This window comes from Schistocerca nitens, chromosome 3, assembly GCF_023898315.1.
Source record: "Schistocerca nitens isolate TAMUIC-IGC-003100 chromosome 3, iqSchNite1.1, whole genome shotgun sequence".
Classification (NCBI taxonomy): domain Eukaryota; kingdom Metazoa; phylum Arthropoda; class Insecta; order Orthoptera; family Acrididae; genus Schistocerca; species Schistocerca nitens.
The window spans coordinates 88,263,622-88,290,522 of NC_064616.1; the positions used below are offsets into that span (position 1 = coordinate 88,263,622).

The 26,901-nt window shown below is 39.0% G+C and overlaps 1 protein-coding gene across 1 annotated transcript in view; it reads right to left on the bottom strand.

The window, feature by feature from the left end:
* Positions 1 to 26,573, bottom strand: part of LOC126249093 (outer dynein arm-docking complex subunit 3) — a 350,869-nt gene extending 324,296 nt beyond the window's left edge. Inside the window, exon 1 of the mRNA XM_049950744.1 lies at positions 26,456 to 26,573. Within this exon, the coding sequence (XP_049806701.1) occupies positions 26,456 to 26,543 (88 nt within the window). The 5' untranslated portion in view covers positions 26,544 to 26,573. The remainder of the gene's footprint in view (positions 1 to 26,455) is intronic.
* Between the last annotated feature and the right edge of the window lie 328 nt (positions 26,574 to 26,901).

Below are 26,901 nucleotides of genomic sequence, written 5' to 3' on the forward strand. Positions count from 1 at the left end.
ATAATTTAAATGAATTTATACTGCTATAAGATTTGTAAAAGATGTATTGTATTATAAATGATGCAGTTTTTCTGCCAATGTATGTAATAGTATATATCTTCTATGTATATTATTTGCAGTACTGTAGTTTTTCTCAAACCCTTGAATGTAATACTGTATATCTTGTATTTATATGGTTTACAGCGTTGTTTCTTCTCTTCTCTTTCTTTATTACTTTATTACTAGATCTGTGTCATTTACCAGTCATGACTGGACAGACTGTGTCAAGATTATTACATATATACATTTAAAAAAATATTCACAAAATTAAGACATTTATACTTAATAGAAACAATATTTGTTTGTCCATTCACTTTGGTCACTATTAAAGAATTCACCAATGGAGTACAATGGGCATTCTTTCAGGTCCTGTGCTACTCTCCTTCTGAATGTTCCTAGTGGCAGGGATTGCACTTCTTGAGGCAGTGAGTTGAATGTCTTTAGGGCAATCACTGGAAAGCTGACTTGCGTTCCCGTCAATCGACACCTGGGTATTTCGATGCTCCTCCTGTTACGGGTATTGTGATTGTGTATATCTTGCCTCAAGCTGAAGACTCCTCGGTTTTCTTTCACGCTGATGAGACATAAAAACACATACTGACTGAAGACTGTCATAATTCCTAACTGCTTGAATATAGCCATGCAGTACTCCTGTCTTTTGCTTGATGTGATTATTCTGAGAGCTTTTTTCTGTAGAATTAGCACATCCTTACAACCTGCAGAATGTCCCCATAACAGTAGGCCATAACTGATGTGGCTATGGAATAGGGCATAATATACTGTTATGAGATATTGGTCACTCAATACACCTTGTAACCTCCTCAGAAGGTATATTACATGGGAGAGCTTGGAGCAGACATACACTGCGTGTTCATTCGTTGTTAGTTTCCTTTCTACATGAAGCCCAGCAGTTTGATAGCCTCCCTATTATCATGGCATCTGATGTTGTTAACGGTGCATATCTTCATTTATTTTCATTTTATTTTTGATGAACCATTCTTTAATGTTTTGGAAGAGTACATTTGTTTCTTGGAATGATTCTGCAGCAGTTCTCCCTTTGGCAAAAAGGGTGGTGTCATCAGCAAACTGTAACATATTGTTGTTATAACCCATATCATTGGCATAAATAAGGAACAGGAGAGGCCCTATGATGGACCCTTGGGGTACTCCATATTCCAGCTTTTGTTCTTGTGATGTTACTCCATGAATTGATACCACTTGTCTCCGGTTTTCCAGATAAGACTGAAAAGTTGCCAGAACAACACCTCTGACACTTCAATTTATTGTGCAGTATCTTGTGGGAAATGTAGTCAAATGCCTTGCTAAGATCACAGAGTGTCAGTGCCACACTTTCTCTGTCTTCAAATCCTTGCCTCATTTTTATGGTTAAGTCCAGTGCTGCCATAAATGTTGACTTTCCCTTGTATTCATTGATTTGTTCTATATGGTAGTACAATCTTTGTACAAAATGTAATTTTGCAGGACTAAATAAAAATCAATCAGTCATACCCTTCCCCCTTTCAAGTTGCTCCTATACTTCAAAATTAAAGTATGGAATCCAGAGAGGGTGATAAAAATAGAGGACTGTATTTCATGTGTAATACTTATCAAATGTACTAGTTATTTTTTGCTATGGCTATAAAATGTATGTTAGTTACATTTCAAATTACTTTGCCTAACGTGTGTATGCCATTCCTTGTATCATAAAAACACATAATTAAAAAAAGTGAGACTACAATAAAATACTTATTTATTTATGAAAAGAAAATAATAAAAAAAAGGAGACAGTGAGTCGCAGACGAGAACAACAAAAAGACTGCTATATATCTGAGCTTTCAGCCAAAAGGCCTTCTGCTAAAGTAGCAAACACACGCACATTCATGCAAGCACAACTTACACATGCATGACCACTGTTCCTGGCCACTGAGGCTGCTGAGGTGCTATGTGGTGTGTAGCAATTTATCCTTTTCATAATATTGTTGTTATTCCATCCTGGATTTTCCATTGTTTGAAATAATCAAAAAAGCTTGTTATGTTACAGAATATTGTTTTTTCATGAAGCAAAGCAAAACTTTTGACATATGGTAGATCTGGCTGAAGACTGGTTTGGTGAGGCTCTCCACACTAGCCTGTCACTAATCTGTGTTCTTCAGCACTGTATAACTACTGCAATCTACAGCCATTTGAACTTGCTTACTGTATTTAAGCTTCAGTCTTCCTCCACAATTTTTACACCCTCCCCCTCCCTGCCAGTTTCTTCCATCACCAAACTGACAATTCCTTTATGTCCCAGGATGCACCCCGTTAACCAGTTGCTTCCTTTAGTCACATTGTGCCACAAATTTCTTTATTCTTAAATTTGATTGAGTGTCTCTTCATTTTTACTTTGATCTATCCATATAATCTTCAAAATTCTTCTGTAGTACCACAGTTCAAAAGTGTCTACTCTTGTGTTGTCTGAACTGTTTATTATCCATATTTCACTTCTGTACAATACTACAATCCAGACAAATACCTTCAGAAATGACTTCCTAACAATTAAATTTGTATTAAATGTTTAAAAATGTCTCTTTTTTCTGAAATTCTTTTCTTGCTATAGTCAGTCTGCATTTTGTATGCTCTCTACTTAATCCTTCATCAAGTTCACTTTATAACTTCTCTTCATGATGTTACCCATTCTATTCAACTGTTCTTCCATGTCGTTTGGAGTCTCTGACAAAATTACAATGATATAGGCTAACCTCAAAATTTGCATCTCTTCTCCCTGAAATTTAATCCCTTTCTGAATTTCTCCATGGTTCCCTTTGCTGCGTGCTCAATGCACAGATTAAAAAATATTGAAGGCTACGTATGTCACTCCCTTCTCAACCACTGCTTCTATTTCAAGTCACTCAACTCTCACAGCTGTAGTCTGGTTTCTATGCAAGCTGTAAATAATGTTTCACTCACTGTATTTTATTCCTGCTATGTTCACAATTTCAAAGAGTGTAATCTACATACCGTTAATACTGTAAAAAGCTTTCTCTAAATCTATGAATGTTATAAATGTAGGTTTGCTTTTTCTCAAACTATCTTCTAGTAAAGTTGTAGAGTGAATATTACCTCATGTGTTCCTGCATTTCTCCAGAACCCAAACTGCTCTTCCCCAAAGTTCATGTCTACCCATTTTCTTCTGAAGATAATTCATGGCATTATTTTGAAACCATGATTTATTAAACTTATGGTATTCACACATGAGACATTTGCTTTTCTTCTGAGCTCTTTATATTCACACAGATGCTTCTCTTTTCTCCAAAGGTCTATTCAGTTTTCTTGTAGGTAACCTCTACATATTCTCTTGCCATGCATGCATCTACATCCTCACATTTGTCTTCTAGCCATTCCTGCTTTGCTGTTTTGTATATTCAATCAATTTTTTGTATATTCTATCAATCTCCTTTTTTTTAGAGGACTATACTCTCTTTTGCCTGCATCTCTTTATGCATTTTTGTATGCTCATTTTTCACCAATTAAATACAACATCTCCTGTGTTAGCCAAAGATTTCTACTAGGCCTTGTCTTTTAAATATTTGATTCTCTGTTGCATTAACTATTTCATCTTTCCAATCCATCCATTCACCTTCTATTGTATTCCTTTCCCCTTGCAATCAAACACTGCCTAATGCTTCCTCTGAAATTCTCAACAATCTCTGGCTCCCTCAGTTTATCGAGGTTCCATCTCCTTAATTTCCTAACCATGTGCAACTTCTTCAGTTTCAATCTGCATTTCATACCCAATAAGTTATGGTCAGAGTTCACATCTGACCCAGGAAACATCTTACAGTTTAAAATCTAGCTTTGAAATTTTTGTCTTCGCATTATGTAAACAGTCTCAAACATTCCAGTGTCTTCTACATCTTCTTATATGATTCTTAAACTAACTGTTTTTGATGACTAAATTATGCTCTGTGCAGTTTCCTTTTTCCATTCCTTTTCCCCAGTCTATAATATTCTGCTATTTTTCCTTTTCTTCTTTTTCCTACTATCAAATTCCAGTCCCCCATAACAAAAAATCTTCACCTCCTTAACTATCTAAATAACTTTTTTTTTTATCTCATCATACATTCTTTCAAGCTCTTCATTATCTGCAGAGCTAGTTGGCATGTAAACTTGTGCTACTATGGTGGATGTTGGTTTGTTGTCTGTCTTGGCCATCATAATGCATTCACTTTGCTGTTTGTAGTAACTTATCAGAACTTCTATTTTCTTATCATATTACACCTATTCCTACATTACCATTATTTTATTTTTTTATTTATAACTCTGTACTCACCCAACCAGAAGTCCTGTCCTTCTCGCCACTGCACTACACTTCACTACATCTACATTCATCCTATCCATTTTCCTTTTCAAATTCTATAACCTAGCTTACCAGTTAAACAACCTAACATTCCGCACTCCAACCTACAGAATGCTATTTTATTTTTGGGGGACTATTTTACTTCCAGAATATTTTTTTTTAATCAAGAAACTAGATGGCATCATCATTAAGTCACACAGTTGAGCTGTGTCCCTCCAGGAAAATGACAACTATAGGTTCTCCTTGCTTTCAGTCATTACAGTTTCAACACACCAAGGCCACTTGGGGTGATATCAGAAGACCAGATCAGTCTTTCCTTCAGACTGATGCCCCTGCAACTACTGAAAAGGCTGCTTTACCTCTTTAGGAACCACAGATTTGTTTGGCCTCTCCACACTCACCTCTTCATTGGGGTTACACTTACATTATGGGTATCTATATCACTGAGAAATACAAGCCATCCCACCTTGGCAAGGTCCACGGCTCATGGAGAGATTTTACAAGCACGATTAACTGGTGGTTCAGCAGAATTCACACTTGCGAGCACCTGCCTTCATTTGAACTAGAATTATTACACTTTTCTTGAAGTCTGTTGGTATATCTTGTATACGAGGTGGAAAAGTCTTGCCATGGCTGGCTCTCTCATGGATCTCAGTAACTCTGAGGGAATATTGTCTGCTCCAGGGATGTTGTTCTGACTAGGTATTTCAGTGCTCTGTGAAATTCTTCTCATAGTATCATATCTTTCATATTACTTTCATTTACTTTCTCTTCCTTTTATACAAAATTGTCCTCAAGTTCATTTCTGTGGTACAGTCTTTCTATGCATTCCTTCCACTAGGGTACTTGTTTTTCTGGCTCTGCCTGACATGCAGAGGACCCAGGTTCAATTACTGGTAATGCCAGGAATTTTTCCTTGGTGGGAGGACTGGAAAAAGGTCAACTCAGCTTCATTATGCTAACTGCGGAGCTACTTGAGTTTGATGTAGTGGCTCTAAGGTCTGCAAAGACAACAATGGCTAAGAGATCAGTGTGGTGACCCCACACCCTTTCATACTGCATCCAAATGGTGCCATTGGCTGAGGATAACACAACAGTTGATCAGTCCCACCTGCTGCATCTGAGGTTAGAAAGGCAGAGAATATTATATCCCTTAACTATTTGAATAATTTCTTTTTTCTCATCATATATTCTTTTGAGTTCATCATCATCTGCAGAATTTGTATATTCTTGTTCATTTTAAAACCTACTCCTGCTTAGATTTTTTGTTGATAACACTGTACTGACCTGTTCAGAAGTCCCGTTCTCGTTGCCACTGCACTTCACTCATTCTCACGATATATAACTTCAACCTATTCTTTTCCCTTTTTAAATTCCCTAACCTACTCACCCAGTTAAGGGCTCCAACATTCCACACGCTGATTCTTAGAATATCAGTTTTGTTTCTCCTGATGAAAACATCCCTGAGAGTTATCCCTGCCTAGAGATCCCAATGGAGAACTATTTTACCTCCAGAATATTTTACCCAGGTGGATGCTATCACTGTTAAACCACACAGTAGAGCAACATGTCATTGGGAAATACAACAGCTGTAGTTTCACCTTGCTTTTAGATTTTTGCAGTACCAACATAGCAAGGCCATGTTAGCTAATATTACAACACCAGATCAGTTAGTAACCAAACTGGTGGCTGCTGTAACTTGGATGCACAACACAACCAAGAATGTTGGTACATCTTTATTAGACTGTGGCATGTATGCCAATCACCATAACACACACTGAACACAATAAGATAAGACAAATGCATGCAAGCTCTATAACATGGTAACTGAGTGTGAGCATAGTGCAGCAGGGTTTAAATAGGCACTCACTCACGGCAGCCTCTGTTGGAAGTTCACAGTATTGCTCTTTCACGGTGCACTCTCAGGGATGACAACACACTGCTAATGCATGCGGCTTTCAAGTGTCCACATGTTACATTATTTCTCTTCCCTTGAGGAACAGCTTGGGTTCTTGCGGTGTCATGGCATCTTCCTCCACAAGGCTCTGACTGAGATGACATGCTGATGCTGGTGTGTATGGTCAGAAGTACTTGGGGCATGGGCAGTGTAGCAATTCGCCTTCTTGTGTCAACCCATACGGTAGGGTGGGTGATGTCGGTGCACACTGCATGTCCATATCAGGTGCAGGGCCAGGTGGTGGTGGTGCCCCTGCAGTCATAGGGCCCCCTCGTATGTCACAGCAGGGACTCACCTGCATCAGGTGATCCATCGAGCGATACAGACTGGTGTGGCAATGTTGGTGTCCCATCCGGGGTTGTCCAGTTGTCCACATGCAGGAACAACTGGTCATAATGACATAAATAGAGGCCCTCCTCCATACGGACATCACAGAGATGGTGGCTGCAGCTTTTGGAGATGACTGTGGGAATCGATTTTGGGTGATGACCAAACTTATTTGCCCAGACAGCCACCCCAGGCCAGAAACTTGATGACAGCTGCATGGTTTATCATCCCTGGCTGGGCCACAGGAGATGCAGGAGCATCTGAGGTTGATCCCCCTGGAGCAGTTCGGCGAGACTTGTCACTGGATGGCGTAAACCAATAGGAAGACAGAAATTGATCCAAGGCAACATTGTATGGGGACTGACTCGTGCACTTTTCATTTGTGTTTCGGATGTTCTAACTGAACTTTCGGCCTCACCATTGGACTGCAGGTGTAAGAGCAAGGCAAAAATGTGGTGAATCCCATGGATGCTGCAGAAGGAGGCAAACTCCTGTGACACACTCAGGTCTGTTATCAGAAACCAACACTGGTGGAAGTCCTTTGATGGAAAAAATTTTCGACAGGCTGCCATGGTGGCAGAGGCTGATGTTGACAGGAAATGAACAACATTTGGGAATCAAGAGAATGCATCAATTACTACTAGCCAGAATGCATTAAGGAAAGGGCTGGTGAAATCAATGTGGAGATGGTCCCAGGCCTGCAAAGCTTGCAGCCATGGAGACAATGTTGCCTGTAGAACAGCTTGCTGTGATGCGCACTGAGAATATGCTGCAACCAAACAAGTGATGTCACCATCAAAACCAGAACAAAAAACTTGACGGAGGGCTAATGCCTTGATGCATAACACCCCCCAGTGATTAGTGTGCAGCAATTGCAGGATCTCCAAGCAGAGAACCAAGGAATCACTACATGAGGAGCTGAATAGTCCGTATCAAGGAGTGCAACACCATCAACAACAAAGAAATGATGCCAAAACACACAGTAGTTATGGAGGGGGTCAGATGCTGATTATTGGATCAGTAGCATTAGCATGCACAACCCAAGCTCTTGTGTTTGGAAAGCCATAGACAGATTGTTAAGCGCATTCATGAACATGGAAATGGTAATTCCTCCGAATCAAAAACAGGGGCCAGTTCAGACCAGCTGGAAGATGGGAACGCATGTCAGCATTCCTATGTTTAGCTGTGGAGTAGAAGTGAATCTCATAGCTGTACCAAAAGAGAAACAGTGCCCAACGTTGAAGTAAATTTGCTGCCTTGTCTGGCAATGACACTGAAGGGTTAAACAGTGAAACTAACAGCTTGTGATCCATGACAAGATGGAATTTTACACCATACAGCAAAACATGAAACTTCTTTAAGGCATAAACAATGGTGAGGGCTTCTTTCTCTATTTGTGAATATCTAGTCTGAACTCAATTAAGCATCTTCAATGCATATGCAACAGACCGCTTGGAGCCATCAGAATGTTCATGAGCTAATACCACCCCCAGCCCATGCTGGAACGCATCTGCTTCTGACACTAAATGTTGACCTTGTTGGTAGGTTACAAGGCTAGGTGCAGATTGTAACATAGACTTCAGTTTGGAAAACACCATTTCACATGCCTGCAATCAGTGGAAATATGTCCCCTTATACAGCAAGGCATGCAAAAGTTGTGCAACTGATGCTGCCCCCAGCAAAAACTGATGATAACAAGCAATATTACAAAAAATGCACCTTGAGTTCCTTGACTGACATAGGATGTGGAAGAGCCACAAATGCAGAGACATTCGGATGAATGGGTTTGATACCAGCACAAGAGACCTCAAACTGAAGATATGTAGAAAGCTGAAAGAAGAAAAGAGTGTACATAAGACATAAGTTGTTGAGATGTTCAGCAGTGTAGGAGCCGGAGACCACAATATCATCAAGATAGTTGGCACAGTCAGGCACAGACTCTTGAGTTGTTCAAGAAATGGTTGAAAAATCTCCAGGGCACTCGCCACATCAAATGGTAACTGCAAGTACTGGTACAAGTCAAAATGTGTATTCATGACCAAGAGCCCTTGAGAGTCGGCATCAATGGGAGACTGCAAATATGCATCAGGGAGATCAATCTTGGAAAAATACTGACCACCAGCAAGCTTAGCAAAAAGTTAATCAGGGAGTGGCAAGGAATACATGTCAATGATAGATTGAACATGGAAAGAAATTGCCACTAAGTTGTAACCATCATGATGGCTTCTTGACAATGACTAAAGCGGTAGCCCATCTGCTGGAATCAGATGGATGACCCTGGAGACCATGAGCAGTCGAGCTCTGTCTTGACTCGGTCACAGAGTGCCATTGACACCAGGTGAGGTCAAAAGAAACACGGTCTGGTTGAGAAACCAGGTGGAAAATTCAGAGCATAAAGAGTCGCATTGTGTATAAGGCACTTCATCAGAGATGAGATTAACTTCATTGGAAAAAGTAGGTTAAAGGTGTCCAAACCAAAAATACTTTTAGTGTGTGTATTTCTCATCACCAGAAAAGTGACCAGACAAACCACAGATTTATATGTGAGTGGCGCCAAGAAACTACCTAATATCAGAATTCTTTTATTGTAGGTGACAAATGTATGTGACACTGGCACTAAAGAGGGAGAGCCCAAGTCCACGTATGTTTGAAAGTTGAGTAATGACACAGCAGCACCAGTATCAACTTGCATGTACAAAACCATCTGTTAAACTTTGATATCAATAAAAAGTTTATTGTGTGCATTGGAGATTGCCAATACACAACTGACATCCCTGTCAGTGTCTACAACAGGCTGTTGGAGTTTTGCATTACAAACAGGAGCAATGTGGCCCATTTTATTGCACTGGTGGCAAAAGGCCCACCACTTAGGACAATCCGGCCTATCATGAGTGACAAAACACAATGGATGAAAGGGAAGCATGTATTGCTTGCGTTGTTATTCACTACCAGGCTTGCTGTGCTGTTGCTTTGGCCAAGGCTGATGCAGGGACGTGGGCTGGCCACCATGATGTTTTGCTCATGCACAGACTGATCCCTGTGAACCATCCAACAAATGGTGGGAGGAAGCGGGTTGAACTTCTGCAACCTCACATCATGATTCAATTTGAGTACTTGCAGCCCTCAAAACCTCAAATGATTGTGCAATAGTCAGAATGTTGGAAAGAGGGTGGTTTTCACATTGAAGGGCCCACTCACGAACCTCACAAATGGGGGTCAACTGAATGATTGCATCATAAATCAGTTGGTCAGCCTATGGCTCCTTATGGATGTCAGTGACAAAGTGACAACAATGACTTAAACTGTGAAACTCAGCTGCCCAAGGCTTAATATTAATGTTCACATTTCTTGTGACACATACAGAACTCAACTCGAGCAGCAATGAAGTGCATCCATTTACTGTAGTATTTCAACAGAGGCTCGCACATGTTATCAAAAGGGACTGAAGAGGGATCCTGCAGTGGGGCCAGTTGGCAAAGGAGTTGATACATATTAGGCGATAACCAAGACAAAAAGAAAGCACACCATAAGGTAACGCCAGTCAGTCCAAATGCATGAAAGCTCTACAACCATTTTTTGTAGGCTCCCAATTCTTTGACAGACTCATTGTAAGCCAGAAGCTGGAAACAGTGGGGTATAAATGACCATGTGACCAAAACAGAGGCAAGCATTTGCAATACCTGGGTTTGACTATGTAGCGCTGTTGACATGCTGTTGACTGATATGGTGCAATGCTGCAGTAAGAACCCCTTGCTGATCAAACAGCTGGTGTAAAACTGATCGGTAGCATCATCAGACACTGTAGATACAACAGAAGACCAGCCAGAGACTGAAAACTGCACGGAGAACAATCCCATCCTCATTGCCACCTGTGTTGTAACTTGGACACACAACACAACCAAGAATGTTAGTACAACTTTATTAGACTGTGGCATGTATGACAATCACCATGACATAGACTCAACACAACAAGATAAGGCAAATGTATGCAAGCAGTATAACATGATAACTGAGTGAGAGCATAATGCAGCTGGTTTTAAATAGGCACTTGTCCATGGTGGGCTGTATTGGAAGTTCATAGTACTGCTCTTTCACAGTACACTCCTGCAGATGACAACACACTGCTAATGTGCATGGCTTTCAAGTGTGCCACATTACTTCAGTGGCCCTGCAGCTACTGAAAAGGCTGCTACCCTTTTCAGGAACTACATTTTATCTGGCCTCTCCACAGATACCCTTTCAATGTAGTTGCACTAGCACATCAGTATTTATCGTAGAGCGATGCAAGCCATCCCACCTTGGCAAGAAGGACATAAAAGATATATACTGCAAAAACCTAAACCAATTCTTCAGAATCATCAAGCAGTGGGGTAAGAAACATTTTCACGGTTCCTGTAACCTCTTCTGCTTACAAAGTGAAGTTGTCTTTTATACATACTAAGAACACTGTCCGGAGTGTATATATATCCCCAACACATAGAACTGACTTCTGAATTTATCTCTACAAAAGTTAATTTGTAGTGTATATCTTTTATCTATAAAATAATCGCCGGCCGAGCTGTGTGGTTAAAGGCGCTGCAGTCTGGAACCGCAAGACCGCTACGGTCGCAGGTTTGAATCCTGCCTCGGGCATGGATGTTTGTGATGTCCTTAGGTTAGTTAGGTTTAACTAGTTCTAAGTTCTAGGGGACTAATGACCTCAGCAGTTGAGTCCCATAGTGCTCAGAGCCATTTGACCCATTTTATAAAATAACTGTTGTAAAGACAATGTCAGAGATCAACCTCATGTCTTTGGTCCATCTACGCACTATGACCAAACTGCTGTTATTTTTTATGAAAGAAAACTTCACTTACATAAACAGAAAATGTTAGGGGGACTATGAAAATATTTCTTATCCCAGCTGACTGCTTGCAGGTATGGAAGAATTGAGTTAGATGAGTGAGACAAAGATGCAGTAGAAATAAATACAAAGGAAAGGTTGATACATGCAGCAGATTGGATAACATCAGGAGAAACATCTGCATGATTACTCTCAATACACAATTAAGTGCCCAGCAGAGGGGTCATCAAACCAACACGTAGCTATTTCTCTACCATTCCGATCTTGAACAGTGTGCATGAAAACGAAAACTTAAATCTTTTCATATGAGCTCTGATTACTCTTATTTTATTATTAGGCAAACCTACTTTTCTAGCATTTGTAGACTTAGAAAACGCTTTTGACAATGTTGACTGGAATACTCTCTTTCAAATTCTGAAGGTGGCAGGGGTAAAATACAGGGAGCGAGGGGCTATTTACAATTTGTACAGAAACCAGATCGCAGTTGTAAGAGTCGAGGGACATGAAAGGGAAGCAGTGGTTGGGAAGGGAGTGAGACAGGGTTGTAGCCTCTCCCTGATGTTATTCAATCTGTATATTGAGCAAACAGAAAAGGAAACAAAAGAAAAATTCGGAGTAGGTATTAAAATCCACGGAGAAGAAATAATAACTTTGAGGTTCGCCAATGACATTGTCATTCTGTCAGAGACAGCAAAGGACTTGGAAGAGCAGTTGAACAGAATGGACAGTGTCTTGAAAAGAGAATATAAGATGAACATCAACAAAAGCAAAATGAGGATAATGGAATGTAGTTGAATTAAGTCGGGTGATGCTGAGGGAATTAGATTAGGAAATGAGACACTTAAATTAGTAAAGGAGTTTTGCTTTTGGGGAGCAAAATAACTGATGATGGTCGAAGTGGAGAGGATATAAAATGTAGACTGGCAATGGCAAGGAAAGCGTTTCTGAAGAAGAGAAATTTGTTAATATCAAGTATAGATTTAAGTGTCAGAAAGTCGTTTCTGAAAATATTTGTATGGAGTGTAGCCATGTATGGAAGTGAAACGTGGACGATAAATAGTTTGGACAAGAAGAGAATAGAAGCTTTCGAAATGTGGTGGTACAGAAGAATGCTGAAGATTAGATGGGTAGATCACATGACTAATGAGGAGGTATTGAATAGAATTGGGGAGAAGAGGAGTTTGTGGCACAACTTGACAAGAAGAAGGGATAAGTTGGTAGGACATGTTCTGAGGCATCAAGGGATCACCAGTTTAGTATTGGAGGGCAGTGTACAGGTTAAAAATCGTAGAGGGAGACCAAGAGATGAATACACTAAAAAGATTCAGAAGGACGTAGGTTGCAGTAGATACCGGGAGATGAATAAGTTTGATAAGATAGAGTAGCATGGAGAGCTGCATCAAACCAGTCTCAGGACCGAAGACCACAACAACAACAATGACCATTTCTCCCTATGTAGGTTGGTGCCAACAAAATATTTTCACATTTGAAGGAGAAAGTTGGTGATTGAAATTTCATGAGACGATTCTGCCACGATGAAAAAGGCATTTGTTTTAATGACTGCCTTTTCAATTTGTGTATCATGTCTGTGGCACTCTCTCCCCTATTTCATGATGATACAAAATGAGCTGCCCTTCTTTGAACCTTTTAATATCCTCTGTCAATCCTACCTGATGCAGATCCCACATTGCGTAGGAGTACTCTAGAAGAGGAGGGACAAGCATAGTGAAAGCAGTCTCTTTAGTAGACGTGCTGCAATTTGCAAGTGTTCTGCCAATAAATCACAGCCTCTGATTTGCTTTCTCCACAACATTATCAACATGATCATTCCAGTTTAAGTTATTCTTAACTGTAATAATTAAGTATTTAGTTGAATTAGTGATTTGCCATATAACTGAAATTTTTCAGATTCCTTTTAGTACTCACATGGATTTCTTCACACTTTTCATTATTTAGAGTCAATTTCAACTTTTTGAACCATACTAATATCTGTCTAAATCATTTTTTGCAATTGGTTTTGATCATCTAATGAATTTATAGGATGGCAAATGACAGCATCATATGAAAAAAATCTAAGAGGGCTGCTCAGAGTGTCTCGTAAATCATTTATATGAATCAGGAACAGTAGAGGACCCATAACACTTTTTTGGGGAACATCAAATATTACTTCTGTTTTACTTGACAATTTTCTAGATTAGATTAGGTTAGACTAGACTAGATTCTGTCAATTGCTAAAAACTGTGACTTTCTGACAGGAAAGGAGGAAACATGCCAAATTATGAAGGAAGAAAAATATAAGAAAACCTGGTGATGATACAAGAATTGTATGGAAGTGGAGAACAGGAGAAACACTTGGAGAAACTGGGGCAGCAACAAAAATATGGAAAACTGATAGTTATTCATACAAGTGATGAATGAAACATTCAAAAAATAAGATGGATGAGAAGCTAATGGATGAAGTAAGAACTGGAGAGAGCAAGAATAGCTTTAAAATGAACAACAACAGAGACTTTTTCAGAAAATTTAGAGAGAGACCAATGAGATACATGGTGACAAACTTTCTGTAGGAAACAAGAAAGGAGGGAGACATGGTCATACACAAAAAGAAAAACAGTATGGCACTGGCAGAGTACTTACGTAACCTTCTGGACTGTAAACCTTCCAAAGAGACTATGGAACCTGGGACAGAAGTAGAAGTTAGACATTCGTATCTTTGAATGGGCCCAATTCAAAGTGACCTAAAGAACAACAAGGCAGCCATAGAGAATGGGATAGCAGTTAAGATGACGAAGTGGAAAGGCAGAAAGGCATTAGACCATATTACAAAGGTCAAAAGGATGAAGAAAGCACCTGAAGGATTGAAGAATGCAGTCATAGTATCAGCATATAGAAAACAAGTAAATAAGGATGAAAATAATAAAAAAAATGGGATATCCCTGCTGCTAGATATTGTTTCCAGAAGAGAGTAGAAGAACAGGTAGAATGCACAACAGGAGGCTACAAAGCAGGCTTTAGGAGAGGATAAGGAGGCAGAGAACAGATGTTTATTCTGTCTGAAGTGCCAGAATACAGATCCTTGAAGAACAAGATGATGATAGTAACCTTCACGGACAGCAAGAAGTTATCTGACTCAACTGATAGGCAGACACAGGTGAATCCTAGAGAACAGAGGAGTAAATAATATATGACAGCTGAGATTGTCAGTTAGATAGTAAGTTATCTGCATGTTCTGTGGATCATAATTCAGAAGTCTTTCTATTATATCGATTGAGTCGATGTTACAATTATATTACATTCAAATTTAAAGAAGAGCAACAGTCAGTCACAAAAATCCATAATTTATTGCAGATCTAGATTCTGACTACAACATAGTCATCATTGATGCATTATCAGAAGAGTTGTGTGGATACCAACTTGTCAGAACATAAACTTGTGACAAATGACACTATCCAGAATGAGATTTTCACTCTGCGGTGGAGTGTGCACTGATATGAAACTTCCTGGCAGATTAAAACTGTGTGCCGGACCGAGACACTTGCCCGTGAAAGGCAAAGGTCCCGAGTTTGAGTCTCAGTCCAGCACACAGTTTTAATCTGCCAGGAAGTTTCAAATCCTTTACATGGCAGAAACAACATGCCACATGTTGTTTCTGGTATGTAAATTCTGGTGTTAGTTGTCACAAGTTTATGGTCTGACATGTTGGAACATGTGTGACTCTACTGGTAATGAACTAACGATGACTACACTACAGTCAAAATCTGGATATGCAGTAAATTATGGACTTTAGTAACTGATTGCTGACTGTAGAAGCAACAGTTTTTGTGACTGATTGCTGTCCTCCTTTAAATTTGAATATTCAGTACATGTAGGCTTCCAATGGATTCTAATTTAGCTAATTATACCAAATCATCTTAGCAGAAAATATGGGGGCATGCTGACCATTTACATGATTTCATAAGATTTCATTTATCATTTACTCATTTAACACACAAGCTCTTAACTATGCTCACTGTCTTTCTCTCCCTCTCTTAAACACACACACACACACACACACACACACACACACACACACACACACACACAACACACACACACACACACACACACACACCACACTACTACAGTACACATTCTGAAACTCCTCTGTGGAGTAGGAGTTGTCAAGCAGATATGACTTGATTTGAAGTTAATTTTATTATTGACTAAATTCTTTAAATCACTCAGTAAGTGGCCGAAGATTGTTATGGTTGAATACCTCAGTCATTTCTGATAGACACTGGTGCAAGTGTGACATACCAAGGAGCATTGTAGTAAGAGTATGATACTGAGACACGGGTCAAACCAGGAGATGGTTCATCACCAGAGTTGTTTGATTTAGCACTGGATGAAGCGGTCAGACAGTGAAAAGTAACAAACAACAAAATGGACATAAAAACAATTGTATGGTGTTGGGGGTTAAGCCAGAAGGACAACAGTACACAGACAAACAGTGAACTGCCTGGTCGTTAAAGACAATGTAGTCATAGGAACCAAAAGAACAAGTCAACAACCTGAACAAAACATCAATAATAGTATGACTAAGAAACGCCTACAGCACAAAAAAGACACTGAATACCACTGTGAGCTGAAATACACCAAGGCGCTGTGGAAAAGGATAACTGAGAGGATATATAAAAAGAAATAACAGAATTACTGATGAAGAAGATGAGAATGACAGACAGTTGACCAGAGAAGTTTTATTATAAAAGCAATGAACCAGTGAATTCCAAACTTTGATATGATAAGGCAATGCCAGGTGGATATGTTGGAGAGTAAATAGAAAAAAGAAGCAACAAAAATCTTTAAAGAGGTAATGTGCCCAAAAAGAGATGGTAAAAAATGGGAGCAGTCGATGCAAATGTTGAAACATAAGCACTGTTGAAATTTTGCATGCAGAGCATTTTAAAACATCACTAACAAACTTTGGGGAATGATGGCTCACACACAGTGAATCATTTAGTGTCAAGAAACATATTATCTTTAATCTGTAATTTATGAATTATGTGTGTGAGATATCTGAAAGGTTCTGAGAATGAATAAAAACCACTTCACACAAATTACATTTTATTAAAGATATCGCCAAATAAATTTATAAAGAAGTGTTTGAACAATTTTCCTTAAAGCTCATTATACATGGTCATCTGAAAAGTCTCAGAAAATGAAGGAAAAAACTGTTATGAACAAAATACCTTTACTTGTCTCCAAAGTAATCACCATTAGGTACAATATACTTCCAACGTTGACTGTAAAGCTATTGGAAACTCTCAGCAAATGCTCCTTATGGAATTGCTCAAAGCACCATGGTCACATGTTGTTGGATACCTGCATCATTACAGGAGATGGGACCTGTTGCTACCAATATGATCCAGAGACTAAGCAACAGTCAGTGGCATAGTATTCATCATCTTCCCCATGTTCCTCAGGGAGCAATGCATGAAGGATCAAGCCCTTGCTGTCAAAAAATGTAACCAACATCATCTTAATATTGGATTTTGTCAGTCAACTTTTTTGGGAGGTGGGGAAGACCATGAAAAACATTTCATTGACTGCCATTTGGTCTCTGTATCATATTGATAGCACCAGTTCTCATCTCTTGTACTGATGAGGATATCTAACAACACATGACACTTCCATAAGAGGTATTTGCTGACATTTTCTAACAGCTTTACAACTGGTGTCAGAAGTGTGTTATAGCTGATGATGATAACTTTGGATGCCAGTAAAGGTATTCTGATTTCTTTATTTTATGAGACAATTCACTGAACTTTTCAGATGGACATTGTAAGCTCTATAGCTTTTACTCTAATTACGATCCGACTCAGCCAAGCATGACAGGATACTATTTCCTATCATGAAACTATATCACACTGATTTGGGCAAACTATTCCACTCTGGTGACAACTGAAGTAATGTTCATAATTTTCTTGACATGTTCCAAAAATATGTAAATCAGGGAAATATGCCAGCTATTCAACAGCTCTTCCTCAACCTCTCCTGTGTTCCCAAAAGTAAACAGTTAGCTGCACTCATGAATTCAACACTGAAATGTGCTGGGGCTTCATCATGCTGTGGAGAGCCTACAGCTAACAGTGCTGGGCACACTATTTATGTAAGTATGGTATGCAGAACTGGTGGTAAGCTGCTCCAGTTACACATGCTGGCAGAAGACTAGATATTAGAAGGTAATTAGTAACCATTCTAACTTAAATTTTCACAGAAAACGTTTGATGATGAGATGTAACAGGAACTGAAAGTCAGTGCCCAGAGTCCCAAAAATGACTATTATGACTGTTAAAATGAGTGGTACATGTAATACTGATATCTGCAAATAACAGGTGTCATTGAAGACAGAATCACTGACATTTTCATGAAGAAATCATTTCACAAATTCAGTATGAGGTATAAAATTAGATAGTGTTGATGCCTACACCTTCTGAGGGTGGTACATGAGTGTGTAGTATTCTGCTATACCCTCCAAACAGATAACTGTCTTGTGCCCTTAGCATGTCTCACAGCATGCTTACTGGTTGAATGTGTGATGCGCTACTTCCCTATCGTGGCATCACAAAAATTTTGTGTTCTCACATGACACGTTTCACTAACAACATGGTAAGGACAAAGAGTTCTAATTTTTTTAAGTATTAAGTGCACCAAAGGTACATTGATGAGATTATCATGGAAATTAATGTTCATAGAGTCAACAAGCATAACTTTCAGTTCTTCTCACCTCATAGTGATGTATAATCGTGTGAGTGAGGCCGAGCAATTAATAATCCATGGTGCATCCAAAAACTCACACATAAATATCAGCTACTAGTAAGCCATCCTTAAGTTTCAGAAGCTAAACAATTAACTAATTGTGAGTTGACTACAGTATACTGGATAGTACCATAAACAATGCATTCCACTCATATACCTGTCACAAATGAATTAAAATGTGTATATCCCTAACAAGAAGATATTGACCTTTCAGATCATTATTGTCAGATAATAAAGCTAAAGACTGGCTTGGTAGAATGTGCAAAACTGTGGGCCAACAAATGGCTGTTCTCAGAATATAAGATACATACTTTTTCTTGGACACTGGAAAATCAAACCTGGGATTAACTGTGTACAGAAAACAATGTAGGAGCTAAATTCTCTAAATTTTGCACATTGTTTAAATCAATTTTTGATGGCACATTTCCAAAAGTAGCCATTTCTACAGCAGCAGCTGAGGAAAATACATGGATAACTGCAGGTATTAGAAAATTGTCCAAGACACAAAAATTTCTCATTTATTTGCAAAATCACTACAGTAATACATAGTTTCTAGATTACTTTAACAGGTATAAAAAATATATGTGTGTGTGTGTGTGTGTGTGTGTGTGTGTGTGTGTGTGTGTGTGTGTGTGTGTGTGTGTGTGTGTGTGTGTGTGGTGGGGGGGGGGGGGTTACTGATTGCTGCAAAAAAATGTTCAATGGCAAAATAATATACACTGCCAGAAAAAATTGCAACACCAAGGAGGAGTTGTATGACACAAACAAAAGTTGGTAGGTGACCTGAAAGGTGATGTCTATTCAAATGTCTTGCCAGTCACATAAAAGTGGTGCTAATAGTACCACTATGAGCATGAAGATCAGGTTAGCTTTAATACACACTGTAACAGTCATGAGTGTCAGTTAACTTTGAGATTGGAAGTGGTGAGCTGATGTTAGTCAAGAATGCCTTTAAGGCAACAAAGATACCACTATCAGCACCTCAGTAAGTTTGAACAAGGTCATGTAATAGGGCTACGAGAAGACAGATATTCCTTCTATGCTACTGCAGAAAGACTTGGCAGGAATGTAGCCACTAAACATAATTGCTGGCAGCCGTGGTCATGAGAATGTATGGTTGCAAGAAGGCCAGGCCCCAAACAGTCACATAACACTACTGAGAGGAACAACCACTGCGTTTGGTATGGCTCTTAGTGCATCATGCTGCATCTCCAGCAGCAATTTGAGCAGCAGTTGGCACCACAGTGACACAATGAACTCTTACAAATTGGCGATTTCAAGGAAAGCTCTGAACGCGACACCCTGTAGTGTGCATCCATTGACCCCAAACCGCCGTCATTTGTCACTTAAGTGGTGTCAACCGAGAGCTCATTGGAGGGCAGGGTGGAGGTCTGTTGTATTTTCTGCCTCAGTGCCAGTGATGATGCTGATTAGAAGGAGACCAGCTGAGGGCCTGCAAACACTGACCAACATCTAGAATATTGGTCTGGGGTGTGATTTTGTACAAGAGAAGGAGCACTCTCACAGTTATGCTATGCACTGTGACTGCAAATTTGTATGTCAGTCTGCTGATTAGACCTGTTGTACTGCTGTTCATGATCGGGATCTCAGGGGATGTTTCCCAACAGGATAACACTCACCCACATACTGTTGTTGTACCCCAACTTGTTCTACAGAGTGTTGACATGTTGCCTTGGCCTTCTTGATCACTGAACCTGTCTCCAATTGAGGACATATGGGACATCTTCAGATAACAACTCCAACATCATCCACAAACAGAATTAACCATCCCTCTATTGACTGACCAGGAGCAACAAGCATGGAACCCCATCCCACAAACTGATGTCCACCACCTGTACAACACAATGCATGCATGTTTGCATGCTTCCATTCAACATTTTGTGGTTACACCAGTTATTAGTGTACCAGCATTTGACATTTGCAATGGCTTATCTGGCACTTACATTAAACTGTGATCTTGCAATGTTAATCTCTTAAGTATGTTACCTAGACAAATTTGTTCCTGAAATTTCATTACTCTGCATTAATTATTTTTTGGTGTTGTGATTTTTTCCATAATAACACAGTAAAGAAAAGAAAATTAGTGTGAGATGTAATAAAACAACAAACTGTCAGACACAGGTATAATTACATACAAATCAAAGATGGGGGTAGAATAATAGAAAGTCCTCAGAAATTAGCAAATTTTGTAAATGATTATTTCCCTGTATTGTTAAGAAGCTCCAGCAAAAGCACATGCAGTACCCACAATGATTTCCACAGTAAGTACAATGATGATATCCCAAAACAGAGCCAAAAGTCAGGAAGACAATACAAAAATTAAAAAATAAGAAGCCAGCAGCCATAGATGAGGTTCCCATTTCTGTGCTGAATGCATGCATAGATAGCAAACAAGCCCCATTAACAAATGTAATAAATGAGACCTTTAGTTCATGTATTTTTCCACATTATGTGAAGCATGCACGAGTTGTGCCCTTACTAAAGAAGCTTAAAGCAGAAAGCATTCAAACCTACAGGCCAGTTCCATTTCTGTCTTCACTCTCAAAAGGAATTGAATTAATCATGAAAGAAATAATAGTGAGTTACATGAATAAATACAACCATTTTAATGAAGCATAGTTTGGTTTCCAAAGTGGGTGAAATACAATTTTGGACATTAAAGAGTTCAAAAAATTGGTACTTGAAGGATGGCTGTGTTACAGACATATTCTCACATATATCCAATGCTTTTGATGCTGTGGATTATAAAATACTGCTAAACAAACTGGGTATAAGAGGGACAGAGAATGAGTGGTTTCAGACTTACCCAGGGAACATGGTGCAAAAAATACAGTTAGTTCACATGCCTGATGATAATAAATTTTAAGTGAAACAACTGTCAGACAAGAAACATATAAAGATAGGTATGAGACATGGGGAAAAAGTTCTCTTTGCTGATGACAGTAACTTCATAGTCACTGATAGAACACCAGAACTCCTAGTAGAGAAAGCAAATAAAATCCTCTAGGATTTTTAAGACTGGGCAGTAGTTAATAAATTAATGTTGAACATTAAGGAAAATAGTATGCACTTCAGCATGATGAGATGAAACAACTGTCATGTTAGGCATAGATAGTTCAAATGGCTCTAAGCACTATGGGACTTAACATCTGAGGTCATCAGTCTCCTAGACTTAAAACTACATAAACCTAACTAACCTAAGGACATCACACACATCCATGCCCGAGGCAGGATTTGAACCTGAGACCGTAGCAGCAGCGCGGTTCCGGACTGAAGTGCCTAGAACTGCTCAGCCACAGTGGCCAGCAGGCAAAGATGATTGTTTAACAAACACAAATTTTTTAGGGATGAACACTGATTGTCAGCTAACATGAAATGAAGATACTGACAAAAATAATGCCATCAGTATGTTATGCTCTTAAGGTTTTAGCATCAGTTTGTAGCAGCCAATGTCTTTTCATGACATACAATGCCTAGGTGCACTCAATTCTTAGCCATGGAATTCTTTTCTGGGGTTCAAAGGCACAGTTTTTAACAGCAGGAAAGGGCTGTAAGACTAATAAGCAGGAGTGGCAGTCAGGTTTGTTGTAATGACCTATTTACAAAATAGGACATCCTTACTGCACCAAGTGAGTACATCTACCAATATGAGGTGAATAACAGGGAAAACATTACTAGGCATTTCACTAATAGTTCTGTACATAAACATGGGACAAGAGCATGTTTAGACTTATATTTAACAAGGAAAAAACAAACAAAAACTAAAAAAATGTATCAGGGACTAAAATTGTATAATAATTGTGAAAGGAAATGAAAATGTTTACTTTAAAATAATAAAAAAAATAAAATAAAATAAAATAAAGGAATGGTTCAAATGGCTCTGAGCACTATGGGACTTCTGAAGTCATCAGTCCCCCCAGAACTTTGAACTACTTAAACCTAACTAACCTAAGGACATCACACACATCCATGCCCGAGGCAGGATTCAAACCTGTGACCGTATTGGTCTCGCGATTTACCGCTCAGCCACCCCGGCCGGCTTACTTTTTAAAGAGGCAGCTGAAACATTCTTCATAAGTAATACATACTACACAATTAAAGATTACTTAGAGGATTCAGAGCAGGGGCTAGTAACAAAAGGGGATAACTATAACACCCTGTTCCACTTCAATACATGGTCATGGGTTACTGCTCTCACAAGGAAATTATGTGTCAAGATGTATAATGCACGATATTAATGTCATGTCTTTCTCTTGAGTTCAACATCTCACTCTTCATGGGGGGGATGCCAACTCTGTTTTTCAGCTCGACTATATGTAGGCATGGAGTCAGCTCTGTACAGACTGGTGTCTGTGCAAGGGGCACAGCAGCATGTTCACAGTCAATGAGTCACCAGCGGGTGTCCTCAGTGTGTGCAGGGATGAAATATGAAATTATGTTTTATAGTATGAGTTACCTGAAGCAAATTATGTGTAAATAAATGAACTTTGTACAATAGGGACCAAGCACATGAGGCAGTGGAGCTATTAAAAACAATGACCTCACATTCTATAGGATGGAGTTGCTCTGATTTAGATTTTCCATGGTTTTGCTAAACCAATTAGGCAGATGCTGAGATTAATCCTCGATCAAGGTCATGGCCCGACCACCTGTGCTACATTCATAAAGTATATTATGTATTCTATGTATTGTATGTTTTGAGCTATTGATTTGCACTGTATTGCCTTGGCAGTTCCTATATCATTATGAGATGATCCTTGCATGGATAAAGATAAATGAAATAAATGATGACAGATTGCAGCCCTAGTACTACTTCACATGTAAATAAACTGAATCGATTGTAACTGACAATGAAGTAGTAGCCAGCCTGACTGTAATTTTAATAATTAACACTGGCTTGGAATTAGAAACTTCTTTCTTCTACATGGTGACAATTATTGAACTATACGAAATAAAATCATCATAACTTCTGAACAGTTTGCATTAGGATGTTCAAATTGCATGGTTGGCTGCAAGGCATGATGGGAATCAGCATGCACATTATGGTTTGGTTTAGTGAGGAAGCCCACTTTCATTTGGACGGGTTTGTCAATAAGTAGAATTGTGCATTTGGGGGACTGAAAATCTGCATTTCACAATCAAGAAGTCTCTTCACCCTCAGCAGGTGACTGTGTGGTGTGCAGTGTACAGTCACAAAATAATCGTGTGATATTCCTTGATGGCACGGTGACTACCGAACAGTATGTGAAGGTTTTGGAAGATTATTTCATCCCCATTAACCAAAGTGACCCTGATTTCGACAAGGTGTGGTTCATGCAAGATGGAGCTGGACACTTTCAAAGCAGGAGAGTGTTTGATGTCCTGTAGGATCACTTTGGGGATAGTGTTCTGGCTCTGGGGCACACAGAGGCCACTGCATGGCATAGGCCTCAACTGGCCACCATAGTCTTCTTATCTGAACACATATGACTCCTTTTTGTGGGGCTATATTAAAGACAAGGTGTACAGAAATAACCCCAAAACCACTGCTGACCTGAATACAGCCATTCAGCAGGTCATCCGACAGCATCAATGTTGCAACACTTCAATGGGTCATGCAGAATTTCACTATTTATCTGTGCCACATTATCACAAATAATGACAGGCATATCAAACACATCATAACGTAAATCTGAATATCTGTAGTGGCATTTATATGTCGAATAAAGTGTGTGCACACCATAGTTTGTAACTAATTTAATTTTTCGGAAATACGGAAGCGTCCGATCCCGCCCGTCTGCTTTGACCCATCACGTCACAAATATGGCGGAAACAAAAACAAACACACACACTTTCCACAAGAAGCCTAATTACACTAACGGGACAAGCGCAGGAAATGGGGTGTTTTGGGTGGGGGGTGGGGGGGGGCAAACTAAATATAAACAAATTTAGACGCCTTGCGTAGCTACAACGTGTAAGTGAAGACAGCCATGCATGAATACCAACCCACCTCCCCAGGGGTCGTAACCCGTGCAACCCATAGAAGATAAAGATGCTTCAGTAGCTGATTCGTGTTTTTTGTCTTAAAAAAAAAAAAACTCACGGGATAGAACGAACAGATCCGAAAGATAAATATAATAAACTGAAACAGAAATTGGAGAAAACAGATAATTAAAATAAGTAATAAGTGTTTTTAAATTTAAAAAAAATCTCACGAGATAGAACGAACAGATCAGAAAAGTAAATAAAATAAGATAAAACAGAACTGGAGACAGCCACACTCAAACCAAACTCCGCGCCGTCATGACGTCACACACGACGACACCCTTACGTCACGGGTCGAAGCCGACGCGTGGGATCGGACGCTTCTGTCGACCCAATTTTTCTTTTCATATAATTGAATAATTGTCACTCTTTAAATTATCCTACTGCATCTTAAACACTGTGTCCCATCACTCACTTCTTATAAAAATAATTAAATATGCTACATTCTATGAACAGATAAGGAAATTGCATAAGGGAATTATGTAAGAGAACAATAGTAAACCAAAAACGACGTGCGTTTGTTCATCAAGAGCAAGAGTTACATTATATTTATTTATTTATTTGTCAATATAAGTATCTTTTCCACTACATTACTTTACACGCAATATTGGTCAAAAGTATGTTTATGTGTTCATTTTACAACTTATAAGTATGCCATTAAAATTTTATTACGAATTACAGCTGTATATTGAATAATTACAAATTGGAGTACATACTGTACACTTACAAGTTGTTTCTAAAATTAAAAATATTAATTATGGTACATGCCTTCATGCATGAGATTCAGAGAGATTGAGTAAAACCATTTTTGCAGTTGGTATGAGGTCACTGATTTTTATGCAGTTCAGAAAAAGGTTTTCATATGTCTGGATAACTATTGTATAGTTTTGTTTATCCGTGTTATTTACGCCTTTCTAGCACAATGTTGTGTTATAATGACTAACATGTATGCCACTCTTTGAACAGGTGCTGTAATCATGAACAATTTTGTTTTGAGTATAAAATGTGATATGTAATCAATTCTGTGGATGTGTAAATTGAATGATGAAAAGGTTGGGCAGATGGACAAGCAAGAGCAGACAGACAAGCAAGATTCGATACAAGAAATAAAGAGACATGTGTTGTGCTTGATGTAGTATGTGTGTGTAGTAATGAAACCATCAGTTTGCTTTCATGTGAATAACACATGTTTAAACATTATATGTATTGGAGAAAAATGTAGCACAGTGCAATAGTAAGATTGCAATCATTATATGTGATAAGAAATTTAATTTTTCGATTTATCAGAGAGCCGTCCATTGAAAATTATGATAATATCGGTATATTTTGCATTCATTTAATTTGAGTGATCAGTATGATCATTAGAAATCACTTCTAGTAAGCTACTACACAGCAATGTGAAAGTGGATATGACTTGTGGTGGAAATGTATCTGAAAGAAAGATGCAGAAAGACAGGTAAAAAAATTTTCACCTGAATCAGGCAGAAAAGGACTTTTCTCTGTGACAAAATCATTAGATAATTACTGGACAAGCAAGGGGAAAATAGTTTAACTCAGAGCACACACTAATGATAGTGAGAACGCAAACGATCCAAAAATTTCGCAGTAGATACTTACTGATTGGGATCAATGGTAACTGAGTCTACGCGTTGCCTGTTTCGCATTAAAGGCGAGAAAAGGGGACAGCATAAAAAATAGCTCAGTTTGAGGAATGACAGTGTCTTCTGGTCTCAGTTTCATCTGCTTCAATACATCCGCTTAGTAAGTAGCGAAAAAAGATCTCTGCATCGAAGTTAAATCCAAAGTATCAAAATTGGAACGGCCTTTTAAATCGAGAAGACAACAAATTTATACGATACAATCGCTAGAAATAATCCATGGGTCACGATTGTCTCAATTCAATAAACATTTGCTGCCTGTCATCTGAAACTACTTGAGTTATATAGTTTGCTGTTCTAATTCCGAGCACAGGTGTGAGGATTTAGCTAAAGAGAGCACATACACAAACACTGTTGTGGTGGGTGCGTCAGGCGCCGTGCTGAGGCAGTGCAACAACTAGAAGCGTTATCGCCAAACATTTGCGCAAGCGAATTTCAAGTTGGTTTGTACCTGATAACTGGATCTTCTTTTTCATCTCAGCAATTTTTCTGTTAATAACTGCCAAGTCTTTCTCGTTGTTTTTACTGAAAAGCGGCATTCTTCCCAATACAATTTCACTCGAGTCGTAGCAAAGCGTGGGACGAAACCATGGCAACGCATCGTAGTACACAATAGGGACAGCGAACGGGAAGCCCGACTCGTTTCGTCGCTTTCACGAGGACGATTGTATTCTGTATGTGGTATGACTAACGTACGTTTGCACTTATCAGTGATGGGGGAATCAGCTACGATTGTTTAGTACTGGAGTACGTTAGATGTCCGTAGGACGCTACCTACCGCACAAAAAAAAAAAAAAAACTGTTGTAACGCACAGACACATTAGGTGTGTATCATATCAAAATTCACATAGATTTATTAGACTGTAAACAACTTCGATATTGCATAAGACACCGCCA